At 43.3% G+C, this 16045-nt stretch overlaps 1 protein-coding gene across 1 annotated transcript in view; it reads right to left on the bottom strand.

Moving 5' to 3' along the window:
• Positions 1-16045, bottom strand: part of LOC109938024 (copine-4-like) — a 162219-nt gene that overhangs the window by 101527 nt on the left and 44647 nt on the right. The window contains exon 3 of the mRNA XM_048609230.1: positions 6207-6281. Within this exon, the coding sequence (XP_048465187.1) occupies positions 6207-6281 (75 nt within the window). The remainder of the gene's footprint in view (positions 1-6206; positions 6282-16045) is intronic.

Genomic DNA, 16045 nt, shown 5'->3' with positions numbered 1-16045 from the left:
CTAAAACTTGGGAGGGTCATCATACAGATCTAATGTGGAAAGGTCACTGCCCAGAACCTGCCAACAACTGTACACCAAGGGGCTGGAATCTGGAGAAGCCTTTGGGCTCTGTGAATCACAAAGGATGCACATTGCATTGAAAATATATCGAGGCACTTTAGAGTGAAACATAACGTACAGAAGAAAATTTTCTATCCGTTGCACTTTTTTAAATTTCCAGTTTGTGTTGTTTGCCATCCTGTGATATCAAATGTGGAATGTAATTTGTAAACATTAAAGAATGTTACAATTTGCATACAGTGGAACATGTTGCATGGAATCCAGTTGAATTTCCTTGAAAAGTCTGGCATATTTGGAACTGAAGTGCTCTCCGACTGATGAGGGACGGACAATAAATGTTGGCCTAGCCAGTGACACCCACATCCTGTGACTGAATAGGTTCTGTCCTTTTTTTTAACAAGCTACAAAAATGTACTAAATTATAATCAGAGATAGGAGGAACTGCCAATGCTGGAGAATCTGAGATAACAAGGTCTGGAGCTGGATGAACACAGCAGGCCAGGCAGCATCAGAGGAGCAGGAAGGCTCACATTTCGGGTCTGCACCCTTCTTCAGAAATGGGGGAGGGGAAGGGGGTTCTGAAATAAATAGAGAGAGAGGGGGAGGTGGATGGAAGATGGATAAAGGAGCACATAGGTGGAGAGGAGACGGACAGGTCAAGGAGGTGGGCATGGAGCCAGTAAAGGTGAGTGTAGGTGGGGAGTTAGGGTGGGGGTTGGTCAGTCCAGGGAAGACGGACAGGTCAAGGAGGCGGGGACGAGGCTGGTAATACTAAATTATAATGGTTACTTCCCTCCTCCCTTCTCCCCTACCTCACCCTCACACACTGAGTGATGTTGCATCTTAACATCAAACTACTCACTCTTGTGCTTCACTGGCATTTCCTGGCCCTTTGCTCCTCGCCCTATTCCCCTACCCTGTTAAACCTGGCATCTCTGTGATCTCAAACAGCCATACCTCAGCACAACTTTATAATCTGACCAATCATGAACAAAATCACTCAGCCTCAAAGCACACAGAAGGACTTCAAGTAAAAGAAAGCAGTTGTTTCAATTGGCAAACATTTATTTCAATTCTGTGTAAGAAGGTGATAAAACAATAATTGGTTTCAAATGCTTGGGCATATCTCGGCGAAGTTTTAATTACTGAATTGAAATCTACCGAGCATAACACAAGTGTAAAACATATGACCAGCATTGTGCTATACTGCTGTATTTCAAATGTTGATTTTGTAATTTTTATTCATACATTATACATGTAATTAATTCACAGGATGAAAGCATTGCTGGGTGGGCAGCATTTATTGCCCATCCATCATTACCCAGAGGGCAGTGAAGAGTCAACCACATTGCTGTGGGTCTGGGGTCACACGTAGTCCAGACCAGGTAAGGATGGCAGTTTCCTTCCCTAAAGGGCATCAGTCAACCAGATGGGTTTTTAACAACAATCAGCAATGGCTTCATGGTCATCATTAGACTCTTAATTCCAGATATTTATTGAAATCAAATTCCACCATCTGCTGTGGCAGAATTTGAACCCAGGCCTCCAGAACCTTCCCTGGGTCTCTGGATTAACAGTCCAGCAATAATACCACTAGGCCATCACCTCCTCACTGATATATAGTGATACTTGAAAGAACCTAGGACGATAGATATGATTAAATTCACTGTGACAGTTCAAAGATTAATACACAAGTTTTAAACTTATTGTGGGCAGTTTTGGTGTCTCTGCCCAATAAATAATATATTTGGCACAGAAAGAACACGGGATGTTTGTGAGGTTGATACTGGGATTGGTAGGACTGTCCTATGAGGAGAGATTTGTTTGACTGAGTCCGTATTCACTAGAAGTTAGAAGGACGAGGGGGCTCTGACTGAAATACATAAAATGCTAACAGGGCTCAGACAGACTAGATGCAGGGAGGATGTTTTCACTAGTTGGCATGTCTAGAAAAAAGAGACAGTCTCAGGTCATGGGATGGACCATTTCAGACTGAGATGTGGAAAATTCCTTTACTTGAACAGTAGTGAACCTGTGGAATTCTCTGCCACAGAAGGCTTTGGAGGCGAAGCCACTGGATATATTCAGACAAGAGTTAGTTACATTTTTAGATTGTAAAGGCATCAAGGGGAGAAAGCAGGAGTACGGCAATGAAATAGATGGTCATCCATGATCATATTGAATGGCAAAGTGGACTCAGGGATCAAATGGCCTGCTCTTACTCCTGGTTTTGTTGTTTATTCATTTCTCTATATATCCACTCTTCAACAGAATTCAGATATCTGCAGATTAAAATTAATTCCCCTGCAAAACTTAGATTATAGTCATTGCAAATTAGACTTTTGAAAAGGATTCTCTGCAATGCCGCAAGAAATATGTTTTTTTGTGGGGGGGTGAGAGTAGGGGAAGAACAGCTGATTTTATGTGGTTAGAGCTACTACAATGAAGAGAAGGGAGGGGGGTATTCACAAGCTGACCCTCCCAGATGGGAGCAATAGTGGCAGCGCTTAGCACGCTTGGTTACATGCAGGATTCAACCAACTTAATAACTTAATGATGGCACTCATTTTAATGGCTTAAGCCATAATCTAAAGATCTTATTGAGTTGAACCCTTTATGAAAATTCCCAAATGCCTACTATTCTTTCCCTATAAATTTCTTCAACAATATAACATTGTGTGATACTGCTGATAGTTACATTAAACTGAAAGCATGACTGCATTATCACTGACCAGTTTGAGGGCACTCCTCAGCATGTGGAGATCCCATATGACCAAGCAAGTAGACCCCACGACTCCAAAGGGCTTTGCAAAATTTTGACAGGCAACACAAGGGCAGCCGTATGGCAAGGCCCACCAAGTTGTCCAATGGGAACGATGGGACACAAGGGCACTCTTCCAATCCTCCAATTCGTCCTGATCTCAACCATGGAGCTACAGGGTCGTGTCGCTCTGTCACAGGAAGGGAGTGGCAAAGCCACACTAACTGCCTAAGTGGGCAGTATCAGGGAGGGACTGGTGGAAACTAAGACCAGAATTCATTCCGATACAAGAGTCACAAACAACTTGCTGATCGCAACAGGCAAATGATCTCTTCCGTAGGGGGTTGCCTGCCCATGGCATCTGCCCTTTATGTTTGTTCTCTCAACAGGTAGCCATCTAGTTGTTAGGAAAGGGGAGGTTGAACCTTCTGATAATTAAAATCGAAACACAAGCCCCCAGTTCGTTACGGTGGGAGTAGAGCTTTCTTTCTACTAATTAAACCCAAAACACCTAGAGAAGGTTATCTCACCTCACCTAATCTGTTAAACTCTTACGGTGAAGGGGAGGTTAAATGAAAGAAAATCCCTGATATTCATTTTATGAGTAACAAATAACAATTTATTCATCTAACCCTAACAGTGAACAAATTAACAGAATTACTAACAAACCAAACAATTCCCCCTTAACTCTAACTATTCTCTAACAGAACTAAATTCTACTGGTGTAAACACAAGTCCCACTTATATAAACCAAAGTAATAAGAACATAAATGTAAACCCAGTTTCTCAAAGTCTACACGCCTTTCTTCTGCTGTTCTTGTCATAAACACCTTTCTTTTGTTGATCTGGTTGTCAGGGATGTTTTCTCTGTGAAGGCTCTTTGCTGGAAGTACTGTGGTACCTTTTATGGATAGATGGTGCTTTCTTAGAGAGCTTAGCGATTTCTTGTGAGAGCTAAATGCTTATTTCTCAGATGGTGGTTCACACTCACACCGATTTTCAAAAATCCTCTCCTTGTATACCTTGAATGACATATCAACTTTCTTACAATAGCATTGGTCTGAGGTTGTCAAAACCATCATGTTTAAATTCAATTGGCTTTCAATTGATAAGTACTTGGCTTAAATTGATTGGCTGATTCTAACTCATTGCCAAAACATCAAAACACGCTTAAGATTTCCAATCACACAGCTAATTGATATATGTTTCAATTTCAGAACTGGCTGTACCCCTTCAGCTGCTTGGACACATTTTCTGTATAAATCTCTCAGCTTAGAATGGCACTTTTACACTCTTCTCGCTTATTTTTTTTTTTACAAACAAATTCTAGCTTCCTGCCTTCCAATTCACGATTACTTTACACAACTTTGTAACACAGTTTGAATGCCAAAAAAAAAACACACAGGCTCAGAATAGACCAAAGACAGTTTCAGGCATTGGATGCTGAGTTTTTCATGCCCCTTACCTACAATCCCTCCCCCAACTTCAGACCTTCCAGGAGGGAGTGTAAATCCAGTCCAAAGGAACATGAGGAAGCCATTCGGCCCACTAAACCTGCACCACTGTTCATGATCATAGTTGGTCGTTGACCTCAAAACCATATTCCCCTGATATCTCCATATCCCTGGGTGTCGTTAGTAACTAGAAAACTATCAACTTTTGTCTTGTGGTTCATGAATAACTGAGACCCCCAGCATCCTTTGAGGTGAACTTTCTTAAGATTGACCATCCTTTGAGTGAACAAATTCGTCATCTCAGTTTCAAATGGCCTTTTATTCTGAGGTTATATCTCTTCATTTTAGACGCACTATCCAGGAAAAACATCTTACCGATATCCACCCTATCAAATCCTATTCTGCCACTCAATTAGATCACAACTGATCTGTACCTTTATCCCAACCATGGCCCTGGTGCATTTCTTGCTGGAGGAACTAGCAGTCCCTGTGTCAAAACCTTTAACTGAATTCCAAAGTCAACAGCCGTTTGTGTGAGAATGTTCTAGACCTTTGTTACTCTTTGTACCTTTGTCAGTAAATAATCACTGGGAATGACATGGTCATCCATCACATAGGCACTGCAATGGTGATCAATGGAGATCAATGGCGATCAATAATGATCAATGGAGAACACAGCTCATTAGATTGAACAATCATTGACTTGAATGGGGTTGGACTGTCTCAGTTGACATGCTGGCTAGTCGCTGTTTCTGAATAATACCAGGTGATGCAGGAAACCTGTCTCCTCCTGCTGTTGCTGAGGCAACGGGCAAGTTATCACTGATAGAGATTGTTCAGAAGAAGCAACAACAGGCCTTGAGCCAAGAGCCTAACATGGGCAGAGCACACATGAAGCAATGACTGGAGTTTAGAAGATAGAAGGAGTGCCCTAGTGAAGATAATCGATACTGATGGGGAAAGATGACCTTAAAAGTGCTTCAGAGATACTCTCAAGGCATCACTGGTGAAGTATGGTATTCCCACAAACACCCGGAAATCACTGGTCCAAGACAGTCCGAAAGGAGGAGGAGTATCTGGGAAGGCATCGAGCACCTTGAGACTTGGGAAAAAAATGCAAGCCAGGTGAAAACAGCATAAGGAGCGTGCTGCCACACCAATGCCCCACCCACCCCTTCCCATGACCACCACCTTCCCCAAGTGTAACAGAGTCTGTGGTAGCCGTATCGCTCTGTACAGCCACCTAGAGACTCACCGAGAGTGGAAGAGAGTCACCCTTATCTATGAGTGACCGCCAATGACAATGGTGCGTCTAACAAAGATTTGGTAAAGGTTTAGGGCACTCAGCTCAAGGACCCTCCTTGAGGAAACAATGGGGCAACAAGTTGGGAGAGGAGATATCTCTGTAACTGCACTCAGCTATGTTTTAATTTCTCCGTCTCTGAGATGGTAGAACAATGGTCACCTGTGGACAATATGCAATAGTCAGCATGGAGTGACATTTCTAAGAGAGTGCCATCATTTACAAGGCGAGGAAATTAGTGAACTGCTTCTCCCTTGCCAGACACCAGCAAGGCAATGCAGCTTTTACACTGCAGTGATATTCTGTAACAGGAATTTTATAATCACCTCAAGCAATTATGAGCACCGTTGGAAAGCTAGAACAGAGACTTTTAAACATGTCTAAGCAAGCGAAAATTAAAATTGAACATGCTGGAAATTGCATTAATACTCAGAAACACATTCCTGAACAACAGCAGCTGATGGCTCAGATAGAGAGTGTTCCAGTTGCGAATGTGGGAATGGTTTCGAAATTTAAATTAATGCTGGGAGGGGGAAAATGATAAGTCAAAGTTCGATTAACATGAGGGACAGCTTTTAAAAAGTATGATCTACATTTGATTTGAGATTGTTTCTTTTTCTGTCCTTACCTTATCATCGAGTTTTCTTGCACTAAATGTCAACTCCACATAATCATCATTCCCAGACAGCTCTTCTGCAATGACCTGCAGAGGAAAAAAATCAAATGGAGATTGGTCAGAATCAGTCAAGACAGAATTATTCATAAGTTAGAGAGGATTTATACAGTAAAATCAGAATAGAGTAGAATTGAATAGAAATTTATTGTAGCATGCTCTTTTACATGAAAAATACAGTGAAAAATTTTATAAGTTGCCCCACTTCAGCGTCTACATCAAGGTCAGAAGTCACACATAATAACAAAAAAAAAGTAAAATTAAGACAAAGTTCATCACAGCTCAGTTAACAACTCCTGGGCTCAGGGAAAGCTGATTAAGGGACAATGGAATATCCTGAAGATACTGCTGGGATGAGACAGCCATTCCAGGACAAGACCACCACGCAGAGTCGCTGGAATACTGGGCCACAGAACAAAGACCAGACATGTTCGAGGCTAACTGTTGACAAGGTCATGACTAAGCCAATATCCAAGCAACAAATGATATGGTTTGGGGGGGAAAGGCATTATGATTAATGAGGGTGTCGTAAGGGGAGGCGATAGCCTAGTGGTATTATCGCTGGACTGTTAATCCAGAGACCCAGATAACATTCTGGGGACCTGTGTTCAAATCCTGCCATGGCAGATGGTGGAATTTGAATTCAATAAATATCTGTAATTAACACTCTAATGATGACCATGAACCCATTGTCAATTGTCAGGAAAAAGCCACCTGGTTCACTGATGCCCTTTAGGGAAGGAAACTGCCATCTTTACCTGGTCTGGCCTACATGTGACTCCAGACCCACAGCAATGTGGTTGACTCTCAATTGCCCTCTGGGAAATCAGGGATGGGCAATAAATGCTGCCTAGCCAGTGATGCCCTCATCCCGTTAATGAATAAAGAAAATTTAGATGGTTAAAAACAAAGGGTATTTATCATTAGCTCTACTGTGGGAAATGGGTGGTAGGAGTCAGCCTATTCCAGATGACTAGTGTGCGCTTCAGAATCACAGCAACTGTGCAGGTTGGGTTCCTGTCTAGACCACAGTGGGACCTGTGATCTTTCACCTCCCAGACAGAGAGTGCTGCAGAAAGTGCTGCGTTTGTGGAGGGAGATTCAGAGTTAATGTGTGTCAATGCCGATATGACTCTTCTTCAGAATGTCCTTCCTCTCCCTATCCCTCTGGTAGTGAAACCAATGGGTGAACTGCACACCACTCACAAAATGCAGCTGAGGAAAGCAGCCCCACTCCCCCATACCCCCATCCCACCCACCCTCCCCCATCACCGCACCCCCTGCCGGATAATTGGCAGACAATGGATCAGGACTCAAATGCCAAACCAACCTCTACTCTCAGGGGGCACCGGTTACAAACATGGTGTGCTGCTTGCACAAATGAGCATATCAATTAGGAGCAGAAATAGGCCATTCAGCCCATAAGGCCTGCTCTGCCCTTCAATAGCATCACGGCTGATCTGTTTGTGTTTCCAATTACACATTCCCCCCTACTTTTGATAACCCGTTGACTTCCTTCCCTAACAAGAATCTATCTATGTTTTGGGTCCAGGAAGGACCCATTCTGATGAAGGGTCACCGGTCCCAAAACGTTAACTCTGACTTCTCTCCGAAGATGCTGCCAGACCTGCTGAGCTTTTCCAGCAACTTCTGTTTTTGTTTTTGATTTACAGCATCTGCAGTTCTTCCTGTTTTTCTTAAGAATCTATTCACATCCAATTTAGAAATGATCTATGACCTCACCTCCACTGCCTTCTGAGACAGACAGTTCCAAAATCACGCAACTCTGAGATAAAACTCTTCCCCTCATTTCTGTCCTAATCTGTCAACCCCTAACTTTAAAACTGTGTCCTTTAGTTCTAAACTATCCTACAAGAGAAAGCATTCCTTCCATATTCACCTTGTCAAGACCATTCAAGATATTATACACTGCAATCAAATCACCACTCAATCAGAAGCACAAGTATTTGCCGCTGCCAGGAGTTTCCAGGATTTCCACCAGCAACACCGCATTTAAAGTCCAGATCGCACCAGTTCTAATGCTGCCAGACACAAATAGCCCTGCACAGTAGATGCAGTGAGAAGGAAAAGGAAAATAACAGCTTCTGAGGGCAATGGTGGCATTTCATTAGAAACAGAATCTCACAATCCTCTATATTCTTTACATCAGCATCATTGCAATGACAACCCATTGCCCTGGACACCCCACACAGTCGATGGACTGGGTCCTGGTGACTGAACTGATATCAAATAATGTCATAGAATCCCCACAGCAGGTCATTTGGCCCATCAAGTCCACACCTACACTCCAAAGATCATCCAAAACAACCACACCCCTATCATATCTTCATTACCCTGCATTTCCCATGACCAATCCACCTAACCTGCACATTCCTGGACTGTGGGGGGAAAACAGGAGCACCCAGAGGAAACCCACACAGATACGAAGAGAGCGTGCAAACTCCACACATACAGTTCCCCGAGGGGATGGGTTCGGAACCGGGTTCCTGGCACCGTGAGGCAGCAGTGCTAACCACTGAGCCACCATGCTGCCCTATGTCCCAGCCTGTAGTTGCCTGTTTTCTGCCTCCCTCCTTTATCATCCTCATAAACCTCTGGCCTCACTATCTATTACCACCCTCCCCCATCACCACCCCCCCCACCCCCTGCCGGATAATTGGCTCATTTGTGCAAGCAGCACACCATGTTTGTAACCGGTGCCCCCTGAGAGTAGAGGTTGGTTTGGCATTTGAGTCCTGATCCATTGTCTGCCAATTATCCGGCAGGGGGTGGGGGTGGGGGTGATGGGGGAGGGTGGTGATAGATAGTGAGGCCAGAGGTTTATGAGGATGATAAAGGAGGGAGGCAGAAAACAGGCAACTACAGACAGAATATTTCCTGCCCCTGAACAACATGGGAAATGGTGAGTCATGTGGGAAAATATGACCAGATTGGAAAAATATGATACTTCAAGTCATAAAGAAAAAGTCTAATTTTGCACCCAGCGTTTTAACGTGGAGACAAGAATCTCACTAGTGAGCAGCAAGAGGCCTCTTAACACATTATAACATCTCATTATTACTGGTCCTTGCTTTGTTTCTACGCAGTTTCCTATTTTCCCAGGCAATGGAGTGAAATTAAACACTGACAATTCCCAACACGGAAAGCAGAGTGGGTACCTGGCAGTTCCAGATCATCGCTTCCTCCTCTAGACCTTCATTGTGGCCAACAGTACCTCAGGTAAACTCCATGGGCAGTGACAGTCTGCACTCTTTGTCCAAGGAGGTTGGCATCTGATAGTCTCACCAGATCACCATGGCACAGCTCCAACTCACTTACTATACAGGTCACCACTTCAATGCTGCACCTAGGAACTCACAAACACCTTTCATTGCAATGCAGCTGCTAGGCTGTTTTGCACACCGGGACAGGCACACTCAGTCCTCAGTCAAGTCAAAAGCAAATCATAACTGATTAGTCACCTCTGTCAAGATCCCAGGATGAAGTCCGCCTGGACCTGGAGACTTAGCAACCCACTGCTCTATCAGTTTGCTCAGTGCTGCTTCCCTAATCATTGTAATTTCACCTTCTGGTTAACAAACATTAACTGGCATCTGTTTTGTATCCTCTGTAGTGAGGACAGAAGCAAAATCTTTACTCATTTCATGAGCCATTTCTTTATTTTCTACTACGAACTCCCCAATCTCACTCTCCAGAAGACCAACACTCACTTTACTTGCTCTTTGCGTTTATTGATACCCAAAGAAACTCTATCTATCTGTCTTTACATTTCTAGCTAGCTTCCCCGCATGCTGCACATTACTCATGCTGATTAACCTCTTAGTCATTCTTAGCCATTCTTTATATTCTGACCAGAAGATCACTCTTGGTACCTCTCCTATTATGTGGTACAGGGCAAGGGCTTTTTTGAGGTAGTTTGCTGCCAGCAATTCTCAATTGTCTTGGTCTTTTCTAGTGACAAGTCATAGAGGCTTCACCGCTTTAGAATATGTAGAGAAAGACACTTCTTAGGTACCAAGAAGCTTTACTGCATGTTAACAATAAGTACAACTAAATTTGGTCAGACATAATTGCTAGGATCCTAGGGAGTTGGTACAAATACATCTGCTTCATCTGAAAGCTACAGCAGAACTCCTTGTCTCCATCCACAGACTGTGTGTGATCGCTGTAAAATGAGTGAAATCAATGTAACAAAAGCATTACCCTCTTCAAAACCAGAACCTGAAACAACAGCCCTCAGCCTTCTCTGTTGTAAAGAGAGCAAATACCCCGGCCTGTCTAATCATCCCTCATTACGAAAATTCTCCACTCCTGGCAACACCCACACAACTCTCCTGACCTACCCCGGGGAACTGAAACGTCAGGGAGGGCTCATTTACAGACTCAAATAGCTCACATCGGAGTCTGTCTGAAAACAGGCAACGCTGTTAAATTGGTGACGACAGGAGATTTTACGCTTAAGGTAGTTGTACTTTAGCAAAGTGCGAAGAACTGACTGAACAGATGCTAGAAACTTCAAAAAACCTAAGGCTTTGACATCAGTATAATTGGAGTTGCTTTGTACAGAAGCTCGCTAGTCAGCTGATATAAACAGTCGTCTGTAATGAGCGTGGGTGGTATACACAGTGATGACAATACTCAACTATTTTTAATTGGCTGACTCCTTTATCTCATATCTTTACTTTAAAACAAGCTGAGAGAGAGAGGAGGCTATCTATTAAATCGGTATCAAGTCAACAACGTAGGCTAGTTTTATTAACCGATTTACATCTTAAAAGGCTGAATCTTTCAGACAGTACAAAATTAAAAACATCTACTTCCTAAGCCAAATGGTAAAACAAATTACTGTGACTTCAGTAATGTCAGCATCTCAACCACAATAAATGTTTCCCCATGTTTGACTAAACACCTTGGCTGCTGGCCAGCTTGTTTAAAATTAGAATGGAGTTTGTTGCCATGCAAGCTCTTGACAAATGGAAGCAATCATCTAAAAGGGATCTCCACTGAGATAAGTCACTCAGAGTCAGACTCAATATTATACAGATTAAAGGAATATCAGGAGACATTTTTGGGTAATAATTTGGCAGCATTATGTTTTAGGTATGGAGTTCTGTTAGAAATCGACCACATGCTCAAACCCTGTCCACCATCTACAAGGCACAAGTCAGAAATATGATGGAATACTCCCCACTTGCCTGGATGAGTGCAGCTCCAATAACACTGAAGAAGCTTGACACCATCCAGAACAACGCAGCCCCTGCTTGATTGGCACTACATCCACAAGCATCCACTCCCTCCACCACTGACTCTCAAGAACAGTAGTGTGCACTATCTACAAGCTGCACTGCAAAAATTCATCAAAGTTCCTCAGACAGAACCTTCCAAACCCATGACCACACCCATCTAGAAGGACAAGGGCAAAAGATAGACGGGACCATCAGTACCTGTAAGTTCCCTTCCAAGACACCCACTATCCTGACTCGGAAATATATCACCGTTCTTTCAGTGTGGCTGGGTCAAATCCTTAAACTCCCTCCCTAATCGCATTGTGGGAGTGTCTGCAACTTATGGGCTGCAGCGGTTCAAGAAAGCAGCTCACAACCACCTTCTCAAGAGCATTTTGAGATGGACAATAAATATTGGCAAAGCTAGCAATGCCCACATCCCATGAATGAATAAAACAACATTCAGGAACTCACCAGAACACCTCCAAAAACGCACCAGATTGTGTGCAGTCACTTTATCACAGTGGAAGCTCTTCAAAAACTACCTCAGCTACAAATTGTGCGCCTGTTCCTTTAGGTAACACTATGGCTGACCACTGGACCATAAGAAATAGGAACAGGAGCAGGCTGTTTGGTCCCTTGAGCATGCTCTGCCATTCAACAGGTTCATCCAACATTACTCATGTCCACTTCCCTGTCCTTTCCCCATAACCTTTGATTCCCTATTGATCAAGAGTCCATCTCAGCCTTAGATATACACTCTGCCCCCACAGCTCTCTGTGGCAAGGAGTTCCAAATACTTACAATCCTCTGAGAGAAGAAATTCCTCCTCACCTCAGTCTTATATTGTGTCCTTTTATTCTTACACTATGCCCTCTGGTCCTAGAGAAATATCCTCTCAGTATTTACCCTGTCAAGTTCCTTAAGAATCCTATATGTTTCAATGAGGTCACCTGTCATTCTCCTAAACTCCAGTCAGCAGAGTTTCAACCTGTTTAACCTTTGCTCATAATATAATCCCTCCATAACAGGGATCATCCTAGTGAACCTTCTCTGAACTGCCTCCAATGAAATGATATCTTTCCTTACATAAGGGGACCCAAACTGCACACAGTATCCAGGAGTGGACTCACCAGCACTTTGTTCAGTTGCAGTAAGACTTCCCTACTCTTAAACTCCAGAGCCCTTGTCATAAAGGCCAACATTCCATTGGGTCATTTCCATTTGTCTCACCGGACCAGAGACGTTAACTCTGATATTTTTCTTCACAGATGCTGCCAGACCTGCTGAGCTTTTCCAGCGACTTTCTTTTTGTTCCAACATTCCATTAGCCTTCCTGATTACCTGCTGCCCCTGTGTCCTAGCTTTCTGTGTTTTGAGCACGAGTACCCCAAGTCCCTTTGTATGCAGTTTTCTGCAGTTTGCGCCATATAAATAATACTTTGTTCTTTTGTTTTCCTTCCCAAGATGAACAATTGCACATTTTCCCACATTATACTCGATTTGTCAACTTTTACCTACTTACTCGGTCTATCAAACTTGGCTCCAGTACGTTCACTTCCTTTCACCAAGTCAGTAGTATATATTGTAAACAGTTGTGGTCCCAGCACTGATCCCTGTGGAACCCCGATTGGTCACAGGTCGCCAACCCCTTAACCCCACTCGCTTCCTGCCCATGAGCCAATTCTCGATCCATGCCAATATACTACCTCCAACACCATGGGCTTGTCTTATGTCATAACCTTTTGTGAGCTACCTTGTTGAACACCTCCTGGAAGTCCATACAACACAATACTGGTCCCCTTCTATCCATTCTGTTTGGGACTTCCTTGAAAAACTCTAATAAATTAGTCAGACACAATTTTATTTCATGTAATCATGCTGACTCTGATTAATTAATTATGATTTTCCAAATGTGCTGCTATTACTTCCTTAATAATTGCTTAACAACTGGCCCCACTCTTGCAGCTCAGCACTTGTTGCTTGCTGTCTGATGCATGAAGTTACCTGGAGTTGTGTGATCCCCGTTCGAGATCCTGGTGTTGGGTCAGCCCGGCTGGGCATGTCAGTTCAGCAAAGCTCTCCTTCCCAGGCTTCCAGAGCCCACCTGACTTTCTCAAGAAATTTGAGCTGGCAAGGGAACCGTGGGAATGAAATCTGTGTGCACCTTTTCTGGGTTATCTTGATCAATGCAACAGACTGCAAATCAGAGTGTTCGGGCATTGATTCAGCCTCAAAGCCTGGCTGTTGTGTTTAGTGTTACCTTGCCAATGAATCCAAGGTGTCCTTGCAAACCCTAATGTCACTTTGCAAGAATCACTTCGAAGCAAAACTAAAAACTGAAATACACCTCTTCACCATTCTACAATGACTGGGTACAAGAGAGTCGTTACACTGTCAATTTACACCATCTGCCACATTCAATCAGCATAATGCGGCCTAAAGTGATTGTACAGGTCCTACTGAGGTGTTTGCAAAGACTATAAAATGTCCATGTGATTATAATCACATCCACCACATCTGTCTCCGATATTCAGATAATGACTTCTAACAGCCGTCAGCAATGATTTGATCAAGAACCTCTCTTGTTCTATTCTTCAGATAGCAGGCAATACACGGACTTGTTTAGTCATCCCATTGATTTTGTGTAAGTGGCAGAAAACAATTCCAGTCCATCAGTTCCATCAATAGGTTGGAGAGACTGGGACTGTTCTCCTTGGTGAAGAGAAGGTTGAGGGAAGATTTGATGGAGGTTTTCAAAATCATGAGGTGACTTGCCCAGAGCAGATATAGAGAAATTGTTCCCTGTGGTGAAAGAATTAGGAAGAAGAGATCACAGATTTAAGATCATTGGGAAAAGCAGCAATGGTGACACATGGAGAACGTTTTCACCCAGCAAGGGGTTATTATCTGGAATGCGATGCCTGAGAGTTCAGTTCAATCATGGCTCTCAAAAGGGACTTTAATTATTATCTGGGAAGGAAGGAGGTGGGAGATCGGCAGGAAGTGAACTGTCATTCGGACAACAGACATGATGGGCTCCTTAATGAATGGTAACTTCTGTGATGTGAAATGTCACAGGCTGGTCTCCTCAGATGTATAAAAACATAAACATTTCAAATGAAAAGTTCATTTTAATGTTGGCAAGTAATTAGGAATTGGAAATGCAATTTGTCATTTACAAAAATCTCCACTGAGTTCCCTGTGGAAAGTTCAGGTTATGATATAGAATTATTCCCTTGTCCATTGTCTGACTAGATTTTACCAGTAGATTGAACCAGTCTACAAGTCATTATAAATGGTAAATGTAGATATTCTGGCTGATTAAGCCCCAGTAGCAGTAAATTAAACCTGAAATTTCTGTTTCTTCTGGCTGATTTGTCAATTTCAGTGGCTGAAATGCTTAAGTTTTGAAGTCACATTATCATTTTGCACATCTGTGGCCACTTTTGAAGGTGAGGGAACTGATTCGGGGGGGAACTGATTGGACCATTGAATCAGCATAATCAGTGGCTGAAGAGGAAACTAATTGAAGAGTAATCAGTAATGAGGACTCCAGATTCAGGTAAATTGCTCACAAATGCTCATACAACATGGAAACACTAGTCAGGCTGTGAGAGGCTACTTCATCAGAGATAAGTGAAATATGAGCAGTCAATTCTCTCTGTGTTTTCTAATGCCTGGGTTTTTCCTTTATTATTTCCTGGGATGTTGGAGTTGCTGGCAAGATTTGTTGCTCATCCCCAGTTGCCCTTGATCTGACTGCCTTTCTCAGCCATTTCAGAGGACAGTGAAGAGTCAGCCACATTGCTGTGGGTCTAGAATCACATGTAGGCCAGACTCAGTAAGGATGGCAGATTTCCTTTCCTAAAGGTGTTTCTGACATTCTACCCTCCATCATTTCGAGGTCATTCACAAAATGGACTCATCAGGACAAATACAAGAACGCCCAATTTTAAGCAATCCCAACAATTTATCGTACTGGAGATGAGCTGCTGATTGTTTGGCAAGATGACTGTGATTGGCCAGGATGTTGCTGTGGAGATAGGAACAGGAAACAACAGGTTCTTCAAGCTCCTTCCTAATTCAGTAAAGGTACAAAGCTTAAACAAAACTTGTTTGCAGAAAGTGGAATGAAGGTGGCCCATGAAGGACACTACCCTCCTGCAGAGATGTCCTGGAGCTGATCTTCAACGACCACAGCCATCTTCCAGGTACAATTCTAACCAGTGAAGAGTTGTCCCCCAATTCCCTTTGGGTGCAGTTTTGCTAGGGTTCCTTTTAGCCAGACTTGGTCAAATGGGGCCTTGACGTCAAGGGCTGTCACTCTCACCTCTCCTCTGGGATTCTGCTCTTTTGTCCGTGTTTGAACCAAGGCTGTAATGAGGTCAGGAGCTGAGTGGCCCTGTTGGAACCCAAACTGGACGTCACTGAGCAGGTTATTGCTGAGCAGGTTCTGCTTGATAGCACTGTTGATGACACCTTCCATCACTTTACTGATGATCGAGAGTAGACTGATGGGGCGGTAATTGGCCGGGTTGGATTTGT

This window comes from Rhincodon typus, chromosome 2 (genome assembly GCF_021869965.1).
Source record: "Rhincodon typus isolate 14 chromosome 2, sRhiTyp1.1, whole genome shotgun sequence".
NCBI lineage: Eukaryota > Metazoa > Chordata > Chondrichthyes > Orectolobiformes > Rhincodontidae > Rhincodon > Rhincodon typus.
The sequence above is the reverse complement of the archived record's forward strand: the minus strand, read 5'-3'. Positions and strand labels throughout refer to the sequence as shown.